At 40.7% G+C, this 16,527-nt stretch overlaps 1 protein-coding gene across 1 annotated transcript in view; it reads left to right on the top strand.

The window, feature by feature from the left end:
- The window catches only part of Efcab14 (EF-hand calcium binding domain 14), a 41,918-nt gene extending 25,675 nt beyond the window's left edge, over positions 1-16,243 (top strand). The window contains exons 9-11 of the mRNA XM_048443903.3: positions 5,330-5,441; positions 6,830-6,949; positions 12,764-16,243. Coding sequence (XP_048299860.1) covers positions 5,330-5,441; positions 6,830-6,949; positions 12,764-12,942 — 411 coding nt within the window. The 3' untranslated portion in view covers positions 12,943-16,243. The remainder of the gene's footprint in view (positions 1-5,329; positions 5,442-6,829; positions 6,950-12,763) is intronic.
- Positions 16,244-16,527: the final 284 nt, after the last annotated feature.

Here is a 16,527-nt window from a genome sequence, read left to right as displayed (position 1 = left end):
TTGATAAAGTGCCTGCCACACAAGCTTGAAGACCTGAGTTCAGACCCCCAGCACCCACATAAAAGCTGGACACCCTGGCATGAATCTGAAACCCATTAGTTCTGGGGGGAAACATAGACAGACAGATTCCTGGAGCTCATTGGCCAGCCACCTTACTCAAAATGGCAAGCTCCAGTTTCAGTGACTGATGATTGTCAGCCTCTGCCTATACGCACACACACGTGCACGCACACACTCATACGAACACATACGTACACCATACAGACACACGAAAGTATTTCATGTCATTCAAGTTTTAATGTTTCTCTTTAACCTTTTCTTCTCTTTTCTTTACCCTCTAAGGTGAGTAATAGGGCTGCCACTCTGAAAAGGAAGTCTTTGGTGAACAACAGAACTGATACTGTAAAGGCCCAGAGCATAACAGTAAACAGGAAGCTCCCATAAAGTAAAACAAAAGCATCAGAATCTGTATGCTGTTCCCTCTAAGAGGAGCATTTGATCTCTTGTGGTAAATTCCAGGGCAGAGCGGTTAGTACATTAGGATATTAGTGAGTGGATGAATAGGACATCAGACACCTACCTTGTGCTCAGACTTTACTGGGAGCTGGGATGGCCACAGTGAGTAAGGCAGATATGTGGCCCCTTTCGTGGGACAGCCCACAAAACTGAACAGATTCTTAATTGCCAGTCTGGTAAGTACTACAGCAGGAAAGCGTAGGGATTAGGTGGGCTTTCCTAAGGAAACGGCTTTTAAGCTAAGACAGTTATTGTCCTCGTCTGCTTTTATTACTGTGACCACGATCAAAAACAACACGGGGAGGAAGGTGTATTACATCACATGGGTTACAGTCCATTATCAAGGGAAGCCAAAGCAAGAGCTTGAAGCAGAAACTACGGAGGAACACCACTTACCGGGTTGTTTCCTCTGGCTTGCTCAGCTCCTTTTCTGTACAGTTCAGGCCCACCTGCCTAGGGGTTTCACCACCTTCAGTGGGTTGGGCTCTCCTTCCTCAATTAGCAATTAAGAAAATGTCCCATATACTGTTCACAGGCCAGTCTAACGGAGGCAGTTCCTCAGCTGAGGTTTCCTCTTCCCAGGAAACTCTAGTTTAGCACAGTTATCTAAACTAATGATAAGGGACAGAGGCATAGATAATCTAAAAATGGTGTCCAGCTTAAAACTCATTTCACCTTTAAATTGCATTCTCAACACTTTCGTAAGCCTTTTAAGTCCTGCTGAGATGAAGAGAAAGCCAGGAAGAGGTGACAGTGACTACAGCGTCATCTGAGATACACACAGTATTTGAGTTCAGAGGATAGGAAGTTCATAGGAGATGAACGTGGCTGAAGTCATATTGTGCAAGCTTTTGATGGAAAGCTTTCTATCTACTTTTTCATCCTTAGTAATTTTAGCTAGCAGTTTTATCCTTAGCAAGTATCTAGGTAAAGTTGTGTATATTTAAGATTTTGATGCATCATAAGGTAGGCTTTTATTAAGTTTTTAAACTGTTTCTGTGCATTTCTCAATCTTAGAAACCTCTCTTAGAGAATGACAAGAAGATAGTAAGAGCCAGATTTAAAGGTTGAACATACACACACAAAATAACAGATGGTTACTATTAGAAATTAGTAGTGATTTCCATAGTAAGTCACATTTTAGCAGTCAGGTCAGAACGCAGTACTGCATTTCTGCCTAAATCTCTTGGCTTCACTTTTAGATCCTTTGTGTCTTATAACTTCATGCCATTTGATCAGTCTCTTCATATTAGTTCATCAAAGCATTTAGCATCTTAGTTTCATTCATATGTCCGTATTGTATTTCCCTAAATAAACTAAGTATCCACTGCACAGTAGCTAGTAGGAGTAAAGATAGGGATGTGTAAACTCTGGGTGTAGATAGAGACTGCTTGCTCATTTCCCAACTGCTCAGATCCAAATAATCACACAGAAACTATGTTAATTACAATACTACTTGACCTATTAGCCCAGGCTTCTTATTAACTAACTCTTACATCTTAAATTAACCCATTTATTAATCTATGTATCCACCCCAAGGCTGTAGCCTACCAGTAAGGTTCCAGCATCTGTCTCCTTCAGCAGCTACGTGATGTCTCCATGACTCTGCCTACTGTGTGTGTGTGTGTGTGTGTGTGTGTGTGTGTGTGTGTGTGTATTTCTGTTCAGATTTCCTGCCTAGTTTTGCTCTGCTAAACCATTGACCAAAACAGCTTTATTCATCAACTAATAAAAACAACACATACAGAAGGATATCCCACATCATTTCCCCTTTTCCCCTTTTCTATTTAAATAAAAAGGAAGGTTTTAACTTTAACATAGTAAAATTACATATAACAAAACAGGTATCAAGCAAGAATTATAGTTATAATATTTAGTCCATTTATATTTGTCAAATTAAGGAAAATAATATCCTGTCTTTGTGAATCTAAAGTTTCATATCTAATTTATCTTTTATCCAATTCATATAGCATACCATAAAGCAGTCCGGGCAAGAGCAGTTTCTTGCCCAAATGGCTAGCCTTGTCACATTGAAGGCAAATTCCATAATAAGTTTCTTCAATGCCCATCAACCTCTCTGAAGTAATTGGTGCTGCCAGAAGCAGATATGTCTCACTGTTGAAAAAAAGTCTGAGTTCTTAAAACATTTTAAATGCCATATTATATAGGTATTTACCTTAAACAAGAGCATAAATACATAAACACAGTGTAACAAAATCAACCTTAAATTTCTACCAGTAGACCAAGATCCATACCACTGCAAAGTATTCATCTCCATATAATATCCCCCCACTTTTTTTTTAGAAATTGACTCTGAACTTTAATCATGTATAATCAACCCTCTTTAAATGAAAACAATAATTTATAAACAGTCATTTTGGGAATTTGGGAGTTGTTCTCTCCAAACTACTTCCTGTTCTTTGTTGGGCAAAGTATTTTTAGGGATCATGGAGACCTATCAGGGGGATCTTGTTCCATCAAACCACATTAGTTTGGTAGGAATCCACAGGTTCCCATCCTTTGTAGAAACAAAAGCAGAACCTGTTTTCCAAAGCAACATATCCTTAGACCCAAATTTCCAAGTCAAGATACTTTTAAAATATATGTGTTGGTTTAATTTATCAGCCCCCACAATCATATAACTCTCTGCAGCCAAAAAAGTCAAAGAAAACACAATAATATACATAATCCAGACTCTCGGTATATATTCCATCTTTATGTGACTTATTTTTCTTTACTCCTTTAATCTATGACTGTTTGTACTCTTTTTATATTACTTTTGCTATCACTGTAAAGACTTGTTTTATTTTTTAAAACTATTTTTTTATAACTGTCTATATACTTTTTCCTCTCTCAAACCTACGTACATTTTTTAAACACACTGTGTCTCGTTTAGAGGTCTTTTATGTCTGAATTTGTCCTGTTTTATATCTGAAATTCTTTTCTGACAAGTAACGTTTTAAAATGTTAAGCAGTGTGATTGCGGCAGCCCTGGATGCTGGTTCCGCCTCTCTTGGCCTTTTAATATGGTGGAGGTACGTTCACTGCCTCTGCCTGCGAGCCGTGCTCATTGCCCCAGCTCCAGGGATGCAGCACGTCTATGTTACCATTAAGCAAGTTGTAGCATGCTGCTTACAAACCCCATTTAAGTGCAGGACCTCATTAAGGAGCCAGAGTTCACGCTACCAGCACAAATCAGGAAGCTGCCATTTCTTAAAGAAGCCATGCAGTTTTTACTGCTAATACTGAGTCAGGAAGCCTTCTCTTAGAGGAGCTGCACCTCTGCTTGCTGCCAGCAAACAGAGCCTATCTGAAAAAAATGCAGCTACCAAGAAGCTGTGCTTAACTCTGTTCTTTTGTGTCTAGAATTCCTTCCCAAGCTCTCTCAGTTTTTATGTGGATTTAGTTGCCCCACAGTTGGCACGCAATTTGTAGGCAGTGACTACTCACTTGAATAATCACACAGAAAGTATATTAATTACAACACTGCTTGGCCTATTAGCTTGGGCTTCTTATTAAATAACTCTTACCTCTTAAATTAACCATTTTTATTAATCTGTATATCGGCATGAGGTTGTGGCTTACTGGTAAGGATCCGGCTTCTGTCTCCTTCAGCAGCTCCATGGTGCCTCTTTGACTCCACCTACTTTCTCTCTATATCTCTGTTAGGATTTCCCACCTGACTTTGCTCTGCTAAGCCATTGGCCAAAACAGCTTTTTTCACCAACCAATAAAAGCAACACGTATACAGAAGAACATCCCACAGCATGATTTCCATAGTAAGTCACATTTTAACAGTCAGGTCAGAACATAGCACTGTATTTCTGCCTAAATCTCTTGGCTTCACTTTTAGATCCTTTGCGTTTTATGCCAGTTGATCAGTCTCTTCATGTTAGTTCATCAAAGCATCCTAGCCAGATTCATTTTCTCCTGGCAGTAAACATTTAGTATCTAGTTTCATTCATATGTCCATATTGTATTTCCCTAAATAAACTAAGTATTCACTGCACAGTAACTAGTAGGGTAGGAGTAAAGATAGGAAAGGGATGTATAAACTCTGAGTATAAGAAATGAGATGCAGTGGTTCTCCTAAACATAGGACCAGGCCTTTTCATACAGTAAGCAGACACTAGCCACAGGAAAAGCAGGCTTTCCTCTTTGCAGTTAAATCTATTTTTTTATATGCCATTCTAGATTTAGTTGGAAAGAAGGCAAACTCGGGTAACAGTTTAAATTAGAAATATCCCAACTCCTTTTTCTTGTCTCTGACAGTTCCTGCCACCAGTTGGATCTTTACAGTAGGGGTACTGGCCGGATCCTGTAAAAAAGCTTGTGGTTTGATTGAGTTCCTCTGCCTTTTTTTTTTTTAAGTTTTGCTTCAGATGACGTGATCATAAGGTGATATCTGAGGCCATTTTTTAGTTAGTGTAAAATAGCTCCAGGAAACAGTCGCCCCCATCTTCTAGGAAGCAGGTGTGGCATGGACACCTGAGAAAGGGCACATTTTCTTCACTGAGAGAAGAAAATCTTTCTTTTCTGCTGACACGTGCGTGCCTTCCCCTGTCAATGGGATGTTCATGGTGAAACAGATCGTGGAGAACATAATGTGTCCTTAATGGTCTAGCATAAATCCAGCTACACACTCATCAGTGCTGCCCCAAAGACAGCCCAGTGTTTGCCCATCCATTACTGACTTTAGAGGGATCCTGGTAAAGGTCAGACTCTCCATGCGAAATGTGTTCTGGGAATACAGCCGAGTCTCCAGTTAGGAGTCACTTCTACCTTAAATCTCTCTGATCTTTGTTTTGAGCAGAAAGAAGATAATTCAAATTCTCAGGTGTCCAAGCTGCGAGAAAAACTGCAGCTGATCAGTGCTCTCACAAACAAACCTGGAAGCAACAGGGCTCCGGAGACCGCAGAGGGAGGTGAGCAGCCAGCTGGCTTCTGAATATTTCACGCAGGCTTGGGCAGCCTGCCTGCCTCCCGCACAGGGAGTAGGGACGGTGTCCGCCAGCACTGATGAAAGCGAGTGAGTGATGCCTGAGCGCACAGAGATGAGGCTGATGCACTTCACTTTCATTTAGCAAAAGCCCATTTTGTACTTGATTTGTACTCCAGTCTATTAAGGGGAGAACGGGTAATGTTTAGCTGGAAATAGACTTCTCCATGCTGTCTGCATCCAATTATAGGCAAAAATGTTACTGTCATAGCTTATATTAAACCAGCCCTAAATGTTATGTTTCTGTTATTGTGAGTGCATAAAATTTACTTAAAAATAAATATTAGTCCTCCTGAAAGTCATTAACATGTAATGATGAAATTATTCCATTTTTAGGCCACTTGGCTGTAGGTAAGGACACAATCAATATTATCAGATGCATTAATTAACCATCTACTGATTTAGGCCTTGTGAGGATAGAACACGGTATTAGACAGTATTGGCTTTAAACTCCCCGCCTCAAGCATTCTTCAGCTTTGGAGATGTAGGAGATATTCCCTTAGATTCTCTCCTGTAAGAAACAGAAATACATTGAAGGCCTTCCCTTAACATTATCTTATGGTAACATGGCTCAGGCCCCCAGATCAGACTTAACAGCCTGTTTCCCAAAAAGTCAAAAGACTTATCCAACTAAAGTCTTAGTATCTAGCATAAATGATGGAGGCTGTACTATAGCTTGAGTATTCCTTATCTAATAATATCCTATTCTTACTTATGGGGCCTAAAGTATTATCAATTTGGGGTTCTTTCCTTTTGGGGGGTATTAGCAGGTTATCTTTGAGTTACAAAAATCATTCATGCTCGGCAGTGGTGGTACACGCCTTTATTCCCAGCACTCGGGAGACAGAGGCAAGCAGATCTCTGTTAGTTCTGGTCTACAGAGTAAGTTCCAGGACAGCCAAGGCTACACAGAAAAACCATCTCGAAAAAAAAATTCATTCATATTTCATATATGCATTATCCATATACATGTGGCATGGTGTTAATTTTATTTGTATTATTAGGTCACCTTTAATTGACTGTGACCATCACATGAAGTTGTGTGGAATTTTCCACCTGTGTCTATACTCTGAAAGCTTTCAATTTGGGGGCATTTCAGATTAGGGCTACTCAAACTGTGCACGGTTCTTTTTCAGACCTTAATGTAGTACTGATTCCTCCTGACTTGTCCACAAACATCCCTCAGTCCATGCCTTTAACTCTCAGCTACTCTGAAGTTGAATATGTGTGCTATTGTCCTAAAAGGTGACGTTCAATACTAGTTTAATTTGGTGTTAGAACTGATTGTAATAAAAGTGTGTATGTTTGTCACAGAGCAAGTACAGAACTTCACATCAGATCCGTCAACGCTGCCAAAATTTTCACACTTTCTTGGAGACCAAATTGAGACCCAGCTAAAACCTATCTCCCTACCAGGGATTTCTAGCATCAAAGGTAACGTTAATGATGGAAATGTTCAACACTGTAACTGTTATAGTTTTTTAATGTTTTCTTGTTTAAAAATAAAAGCCTATCTGATGGACTGGAGAGATGGCTCAGGTGGTAGAGACTGAGTTCGGTTCCCAGAACACGTGTAAACAAACACACATAAAACAGGAGTGGTGGCACACACTGGGCATGTGGAGACAGCGGATCCTGGGGGCTCAGTGTCCAGCCAGCCTAACCTGCTTGTTGAGTTCCAAGCTAGTGAGAAATACTTTCTCAAAAACAAAAAGGTGAACAGGGACCAGAGAGATGGCTCAGTGGGTAACAGCATTTATAGCCTGGTGACCTAAGTGCAAACCCCAGAACCAACTAAGGTGAGAGAGGAGAGATGACTCTGGAGTTGTCCTCTGACCTTCACACGTGACATGTATATGCCCACACATAATACCAATTTTTAGAAGGTACACATTGTCTGAGGAGTGACAGCTGAAGTTGTCCTCTGGCCTCCACGTGCCTGCAAACACACAGGAACACATTACACACACATTTTATATGTAATATTATTGGGCCAGCTACAGAAGTCTGAACAGCAGCTAATTGGTTGAGACAGAATTCAAACTGAGGCTGTCTCCAAAGCCTCCATAGTGTCTTTCAATGTTTTTTAAGGTGTTCAGTCAAAGAATGGGGATACACTGTAAGATACAGTCTGAGCCAGACACAGTGGCACAGGTCTCTAATACCAGCACTCAGGAGGCTGAGGCACAAAGATAAAGAAATTGAGGCCAGCTTGTGGTATATATAGTAAGAATGTGTCTCCAAAGAAAGTCTTTTCTTTCCTCGTGGATATGTTGTCTAATGCAGAGAACATAAAAAAGCCAAAACAATTCTGAGATTAGCAAAATAAGTCAAAGTTGACTGTTTTCAGGGCCCTCTTGGAGGGCAATGAGCAAAATAAATACCCATGAGTTTCACAGGATGATGTTTGCCTTGTTTCAGTAAGGCCTTCTACTCTTCATTGTAAAATTGAGGCCTCCTGTGGTTCTTAGGCTGTCTGGAAAATCACCCAGTTCTGGTCACATACCTTTCACTGGCTCTTCACTTTACCTTAGATGCCCTTGTGCATTGTGTCCCAGGCCTGGAATAGACACTTCCTATACATTACGATTTGTTTCGTTTGTTCCTGCTTTGCATATGCTACTCTATTGAAGTTCCCTGGGAAGAAACAAAATTTAGCTTCCATGAGTAAAGTATCTGTCCTCTTCACTCCCTAACCTGCAGCTCAGAGCCTGGTAGACATGATTGTGTAACTGAATGAATGAGTTGCTTACATGCTGCAATTCATTAACGCTTAAATGTTCTTTTCTCCTGCCTCTGGTAGTTTTCCTTTGTCTTCTGGAGAGTAAGGGTAGTCATTGTATTTACTCTCTATTAAAAAGAATTTCTGGGGCTGGAGAGATGGCTCAGTGGTTAAGAGCACTGGCTGCTCTTCCAGAAGATGAGGGTTCAATTCCCAGCACCCACATGGCAGCTCACAACTGTCTGTAACTCCAGTTCCAGAGGATCTGACACCTTCACACCAGTACACGTACAATAAAGTTAAATAAGTCATTTTTTGTTTTGTGTTTTGCGAGATTCTCTGTGTAACAGCCCTGGCTATCCTGGAACTTACTCTGTAGATCAGGCTGGCTGCCTCTGCCTCCCAAGTGCTGGGATTAAAGGCATGTGACACCACACTAGATAAATAAGTTATTTTCTTTTAAAAAAAAAAAGGAAGGAAGAAAAGAAAGAAAGAAAGAAAGAAAGAAAGAAAGAAAGAAAGAAAGAAAGAAAAAGACTTTCCATCTAGTGTTGGGCACTGGGAGGAAGTGTCCCATCTGCTCTTCTGGCTCCAGGAGCCCAGTGAGAGTTTGAATCCTTCTTTTCCAATTTGCATTCTCTTGATCTCCTTCTGTTGTTTTAGCTAGAACCTCAAGTACTATATTGAATAGATATGGAAAGAGTGGACAAACCTTTTCTTATTCCTGATTTCAGTGGGATCGCTGGGAGTTTCTCTCCATTTAGTTTGATGTTGGCTGTGGCTTGCTGTATATCGCCTTTATTATGTTTAGGTATGTCCTTTGTATCCCTGCTCTCTCCAAGTCTTTTATCATGAAGGGGTGTTGTATTTTGTCGAAGGTTTTTTCAGCTTCTAGGTCACCTAATTCTTGAACTGCCAAACCATTGTTCAGAATGTGTCTACCAGTAGCCATGTATAATGAATCAGTCCACTTTCCCTACGTTTCTTGATGGTGGCTGTGCTAGTGGCCATAAAGTAGTTTGTGATCTTGATCTTTTTTTAATTTCTTTTATTTTTGGATTATAATTGCATCAACTCCTCCTTTTCTTTCCTCCCTCCAAAACCTCCCATATTCCCCTCCTTGCTCTCTTTCAACTTTATGGCCTCTTTTATTCATTAATTGTTGCGTGTGTGTGTGTGTGTGTGTGTGTGTGTGTGTTTCTAAATATAACCTGCTCAGTCTGTATAATGTTACTCATGTGTGTGTTTTCAGGAGTGACCATTTGGTCTTAGATAACCAATTGGTGTGCTCTTCCCTGGAAAGTCTATTTCTCCTACTCTCTGCACTCCTTAGTTGCCTGGAGTTCTTTTGTATGGTTGAAGCTTCGTGGGCTTTCCCCATCCACTTTGGCATGTCTGTTGTTGTCCTTGTTCAGTTCATATTTAAACATGTCTATTGGTAAGACTTTATAAAGCCGGGCGGTGGTGGTGCATGCCTATATCCCAGCACTCAGGAGGCAGAGGCAGGCGGATCTCTCTGTGTTGTAGCCTGGTCTACAACAGCTAGTTCCAGGACAGGTTCCAAGGTTCCAAAGCTACAGAGAAACCCTGTCTCAAAAAACCAGAAGAAAAAAAAGACTTTATGGTGTGTCTTCTGCAGTGTTCCCTGAGCCTTAGATATGGGAGTTGTTTTGTACCCATTGGGACTGGGCTTCACAACTCTGCATTTTTATTGGTTGTAGTTTTCACTAATGCTTTCTGCTTGTTGCCAATAGAACTATCCTTGATAAAGGAAATTTCTACTACCCTTACCTGTGTATTGTTAGGAATTATGCTGGTTAGAGGTTCTCCTCCAAAGTCTGTAACTTAACTAGGCCTAGGTATGTAACATGAGGGCTGGCTAGTTGGGGTTTCTGTCCCACTTGGTACCCCACAGCCGGCATACCCCAAGGAAAATCACACACAGGACTCCATAAGATTATAAACTGATTGGCCCATTAGGTCAGGCTTCTTATTAGTCCTTGTAATTTATATTAATCCATTATCTATGTTAGCCACACGGCTCAGTACCTTTCTCAGTGTGACAGCTCACATGATGCCTCTTCGGTGGTCTGGGCAAGAATGGAGGAGGGAGCTTCCTGCTTCCCAGAATACTCCCAGTCTCTTTGCTCCACCCCTACTTCCTGTCTGGTTTCCCGCCTATACTGCCTGCCTGGCCAATCAGCATTTTATTAAAATATGATTGACAGAATACAGACAATTCTCCCGCATCATAGGTAGTTGACTAAGTTTCCAATGTTAGGCATAATTTCCCTCCTAACTTAAGCAGCTATTATTAAGTCGAGTTAGAGAGCTGATGGTTATTGGCAAGGTATCCATGCCACTACAGCACTCTTGAGGTTCTTATGCCATGCTGGTCATCATTGTGTTTCATAGGCATCAAAGCAGGGTAGCACTCTTGGTGGCTTCCTTCCTTTGGAAGCTTAATTGGCACCTCTGGTACTAAAAAAGCTAATCCTTAGGAAGGAGGCTTTTGGGTCAGTTCCACCTCAAGGGCTTTTGGACTCTGCATCTGAAGTGCACAGTGTTTTCAGCATTATGGATTACCATCCACCTCTGGGGTGGGAGGAAGGCAACCAAGAGCAGTGGCAATAGCCTGTATGTTTTGGGGAGTCCTTGAACAAAACCGACCAACCAAAAAAGAACTTCTTATGCCTGATGTTGAGGTTTTTCTAGATGGTCTTTGGCTTTTGGAGAGAGCATTATCAGCCCAGGTGAGAAAATTTTATTCAAACTATATATGTATATTTACACAAGACATATGTATATTATAGGGTTTGTTTAGATAAGTAGTTAATAGTATGATTCCTTTTGACTTTTTCAGATATCCTTACCTATTTTACCCTCCTCCCTCCTGTGTTTATCTTTCTCTCAAGTCCCTGATTCTTGAGCTACTTAATTTCTGGATCCAGAAAGACAATGCTACATAGTAGAAAGAGTCCTACTAGGTAACATGAAAATCTGTAGCCAACCATATTTGATACACTTCAGTGTTTTTCAAAGTTGGTTGATCTTTGTATTTTATAATCAGCAGTACTGAGAATGCAGCTCACATAAATATGTAGTACAATATAGCAAAAGTATCTTTAGGACCATTTCAGAAATTGGAAACTCAAGTCAGCAACTCAAATAGCAATTTTAAAAATCAAACATTCTAACACAATGCAATCAAAAGATGTACTGATTTGATACATGCTAAAGAATAATAGCAAGAAAATATTAAAAGCCTTTGTTTTCTACAAACCATTATGTTTCTATAAGAAGAGAAAACTTGGTATATACAATAAAAACACTGCAGTTCACAGCATATAATAGTCTCAAATCCAAAGCAAAGTGCAGCATTTGCTAGTGTGTGGCATAGGGACACATGCCCTGCAAAGTGTACATGTTATGTGCCAGTCCAATTGTGTCCTGCAGACTAACACCCCCAGAAGCACATCCACCACAAAGTGTACGTGCATGTGCCAGTACAATTGTGTCCTGCAAATTAACACTCCCCAAAACACCTCAGACTTGTTAAACATATGACTCTTATTTAACATTTGGTCACTAAATGTTTAAAAATTCTTTACTTGGGGCTGTAGAGATGGCTCAGCAGTTAAGAGCATTGCCTGCTCTTCTGAAGGTCCTGAGTTCAAATCCCAGCAACCACATGGTGGTTCACAACCCTCTGTAATGAGGTCTGGTGCCCTCTTCTGATTTGAAGGCATACACGTAGACAGAATATTGTATACATAATAAATAAAATGAATATTAAAAAAATATTTATTGTTGCCAAACTCAGAGTTGGTCGGTAGGGCCAGTCTCCATAGCCAGCTTGCTCTGGGGATCCTGTCACCATTTTCTGAGGCTGGATTACAGAAAGGCTATTATGCCCTCATAGCACTTGCCTCTATTCTGGGTATCCAAACTCTGGTCTTCTTGCTTGATGCCAAGCACTTCAACCACTGAGCCATCTTCCCGCCTGGTCATTCTGATTTAATGAGATCATAAATCTTATCTTTTGTAGTCAAAATCTGCAACTAGTTCTGGTGTGTATGTATGAGAGAGAGAAAGAGGGGCAGAGAGAAGAGGAAGGAAACTAACTGTTAGGTATTGGAGGGGGTGTACTTGGAGACTAAAAGAGGGCGTTTGGTCCCCTGGACCTGATGGGAAACTTGACTCTGATCCATCTCTCCAGCCCCAAAGAACATTTTTTGAAGCAAAGTTGGGAGAGCTGTTTTGTTTTGTAGGGGAAAGGTTTGTTTGCATGGTGAAAAGATCTCACCATGTATCCTTGGCTGGCCTGGAACTTACTATGTAGGCTATTCTCAAATCCAAAGAGATCTGCCTGCCTCTACCCACCCACTCCCAAATGCTACAATTAAATGTATTTGACACCACACCTGGCAAAGTAGCTTTTCTTTTAATGCTTTGGAAACAGCTGAAGCTACTTTTAACTGTGTGCACAAACATCTAATGTCTGCTTTTTAATTCCTGTTTAACAGACCTTCAGGATTTATTCCACAAGGCTGGTCAAGATGCGGTGGATGGGATGCTGACCTATCAGGAAATCTGGAATTCCCTAGGTTCTGGCATGCCAAGACCGGAGAGCTTGAGAGCCTTTGATTCCAATGGAGATGGAAGATACTCCTTCCAAGAGCTAAGAGTAGCTTTAGGTATCTAGTATCGACAGGCATATTTTGAAATGGATTTGTACCCTGGACTACCTAAAATCTACTTACCTAAAAGAAAAATCCTCTTGACTTATCCATCAGCCTTCCAGCCCTTCACACTGTTGTAGCAGACACATTGCCACCTTTTAACATGTTTGAAAATGCTATTTAAAAAAGTTATTTTTTTAAAAAAAATACTTATAATATGATGTTTGGAAATCTATGATTTCCTGAAGCCAGAAATATCTTGTAACTTAAAAGTTGCCAGGAGAAAAATAATAAAGCCCTCTATCTCTTTCCTGTTTTTGAGGGGAAGAGACTTTATCTTTTAAAGTTGCAAAGTGTATATATAGAGATAATAAGTCACTGTTTATATTTCATATGAATTTGCCTTAAATTAGCTGCACTTTATAGAGCCTCAGAATATGTCTTTTCTTTGAAAGATGAGTCTTTTCTGTTTATAAATACATAAAATGAAAGATTGTGCATATTGTATTGAGTCAGAAGAAGGGCTTTGAACAGGATGAACAAATGATTTGTGTGTGATTGACAGTCTGCTCTGAGTGGCAGCTGAAGCTGTTCACATCTCGTTCAGGTAACCCTCAAAGGCCTTGGTGCCACCATCCGGTTTGTTTGGTCTGGGAGCTGGGGCATCAATTCACTGAGTGGAAGCTGTGCAGAGGATGCCAGCTCCAGGTGCAGGAAAATCAGACTCCAGGTTATTGCTTCTATTCCTAACATAAAAATCAGAAAAGTCTTGTTGGGATTTCCCTCATTTTTAATTATCTCTCAAGGTTTATGAGCATAAAGGTTATTCGGTGGGGAATTACGTTTTCCCCTCGAGCAGGCTAGATTTTGTCTTCTCTACCAACACACTCAAGACTACCTTAAAGTTGTAACTGCCTACCTGTGGCACCATCTCCAGTCTGGAAGGCAAAGGCTCATGTCCCTGGTCACTATATCAAAGTGGTTGCAGAGCATTAGAGAACAGCTCTGAGTTTTGACTCAGGAAACAACACCATCTGGAATTTTACCTCTGAGCTAACCAAGAACTTGTTTTATTTCTTGTCAGGACACTGTAAGGCAAATGCAGTCAAATGAAATGTGAAATCCTATGCTCTGCTCACCGGTGTCCACTCAGAAGTAGCTGTAGGTTCTCTGTCCAGAGGATGCCACAGTGCCAAGCAGGCTTGGAGCAGGGGCCTTCCGGTGATGTTGGCAGTTTTTCCAGATCTAAAAAACAAGTACAATGCTTCCCCGTTTGCATACTTTGTGAGCAAGTCACAAAAGGTCTGACTAGAAGGAAATCACCAATGTCACTATATGTTGAGAACACTTCCAGTGTTGTTCTTAGGTGTCTCTGGCAACATGAGAGGAAGACCACACAGAACCTCCCTTCACCGTAGCCAGTCAGGGAAACACTGGAGAAGCTGCGGTGCTGCGGGCTTCTTTAGTACTGATCATTCCTGTGTAATTGTGTTCCAGTTGCCCCGTCAGCTGTGGATAGTCTAGTACCCTTAAACCTTTAAAGATGTTTGGGTTTGCTTTGGTTTATTTTTGTATTTTATTTCCTTTACATGCTATTCATCTTGGTGTTGACTTCTTTTCCCTAGACATATTAAAACTCAGTGAAGGCAAGATAAAGTTTTTTTGTGTTTGTCTTCTTATCTCATGTTTCTTCCTCTTTAAAGTTTTTGCCTTAACATTTGCCTTGCCCATCTAGGCTGTCACTTTCTTGGAAAGGTTGAAAATACACTTCAACATTAGCCTGGCACTTTCGTAACTCGAAGGTAACTCTTGCTCTTCTGGCTGCCTTCTGTACTCCCCTCTTTTTAATATATAGGTATATACCCATACAGATTTTGTAATAACCAAATAAAGTTCTAGCAATAAATTGAATTATTCTGCTATATTTGTATATATTGTAACATAAATAGTATGTCTGTACCTGGAAGGTATTTTTTTTTGAGAACTGATTTATATGATATATACTGAGGGTAATGTAGCTTGTCCTTTTTAGTTTTAAGTTTTTATTTGTAGGCAGATACTTTCAAGACACCTTAACTCTTTGTGGTATATGCTTTCAGGGGAGAAGCAGGGTTTGTTTCTTGGTCTTTCTTCTGTTCTTCCTCCTTCAAGCTTGTCTGCCAGCCTTACCCCCGAGCCATGCATTGTCCCCTACCCTACCCTACCAAGTTGACCAGAGGTATCCATTACTGTCCTCTAGCCTATGATAACTCATCCTGCCTGAGGCATTACCAGATCTCCAGGGTAGAGGTAGGTATCTTATCCTCCTTTGCTAAAAACTGGAGAGACTCACTGGCTTAGGAGCCTCAGACGCCTATCACTCAGTGCAGACTGGGGTTTTCATTTGTATGCTGTTAACTTGTGCATCGGTGCCTTGTTTTAGTCAGGCTTCACCAGCCACAGATCACCTCTAAGAGAAGAACCGGATGGTGGTGGTGAGTTTGGCTTTGGGTTTAAATCCTGTGGCCTTGCCAATCAGCAGCTCTTGAGTGCTTACCACCTTAGTTTCTTAAAGCATTGTTCCTTGGCCCTTTGCTTCATTGCTGTGTACCATCTAGCATTATATTTGCTGAATAATCTTCCTCAAGCTATTCGTGGTAGTACATGCTTATCACTCCAGCCCCTGGGAGCCTGAGGCAGGAAAATAATGAGTTCTAGTCCAGTCTGGGTTACACAGTGAGATCTTGTCTCAAAAAAAAGGGCCTAGCTTAGAGATGACTGCAGTGACATTTAAGAAGCAGAACAACGCTTGGCACTTGAATGAGTCTGATGCGAAAGAGCTGAGGAGTGGACAGTCGGATTTCACTGCCTGCTCTTTCCCCTTCCACCATAGCCTTCTCTTTGTCATTTCACACAGCCCTATCAGCCTCCCTCTCTGGTCCCAGCGGTCACAGTTGAAGATTTTGTTTGTGATAGGCTCACACTCATAATGGCCTGTTGAGTTGTTTTTAGTGACAGCTTTTGTTTGCTACACACCTCATTGGCTTGCTTACCAGCCATCTAGATGTGGTCCCTTCTCTCATAGTCAAGCCAGAATACATTTGGGTATTCCTGAGACTTGAGAGAGCATGTATTGTTTGTTATATGAACCTAACCTACCTTGTTGTTTTCTCATATTAAGAAATGTAAGTCTACTTTATATTAATGGAGCTATTTTGGTAATGTATAAGCAATTTTGGTTCTGTTTAGGGAGTGGATTCAAGGTTTCCATGATTTCATTTGAGCTTTACTGACTTCCTATCAGTATGGCCATTTTAATTTAAATAAAACATTTCCTTTCTCTCACTGTGTCTGACTAAAATCTTCCATTTCCCTGATTATTAAAGGGAGAAAAACCTGTCTTAATCCCTATTTTTGTGAACTGCTTTCTGCCTCCTCTTGAAATCAAAAGTTAATAGTATCACAAGACAGTATTCAAGACTCTGCCTTAGGAATTACCATGTTTTGTCAAGAAGGCTCCTGAAGCAAAAAAAAAAAAAAAAAAAAAAAAAACCCTGCAAGAATTATCTCTGCTGTTGGCTACCTGCCAGACCCCTTTGTGGGACCCGCCTGCAACACTCCTTTGCTGA

This window comes from Myodes glareolus, chromosome 3, assembly GCF_982192425.1.
Source record: "Myodes glareolus chromosome 3, mMyoGla1.1, whole genome shotgun sequence".
NCBI classification, from domain to species: Eukaryota; Metazoa; Chordata; class Mammalia; order Rodentia; family Cricetidae; genus Myodes; species Myodes glareolus.
Note: the sequence above shows the minus strand (reverse complement) of the source record. Positions and strands in the feature narration are given on the sequence as shown.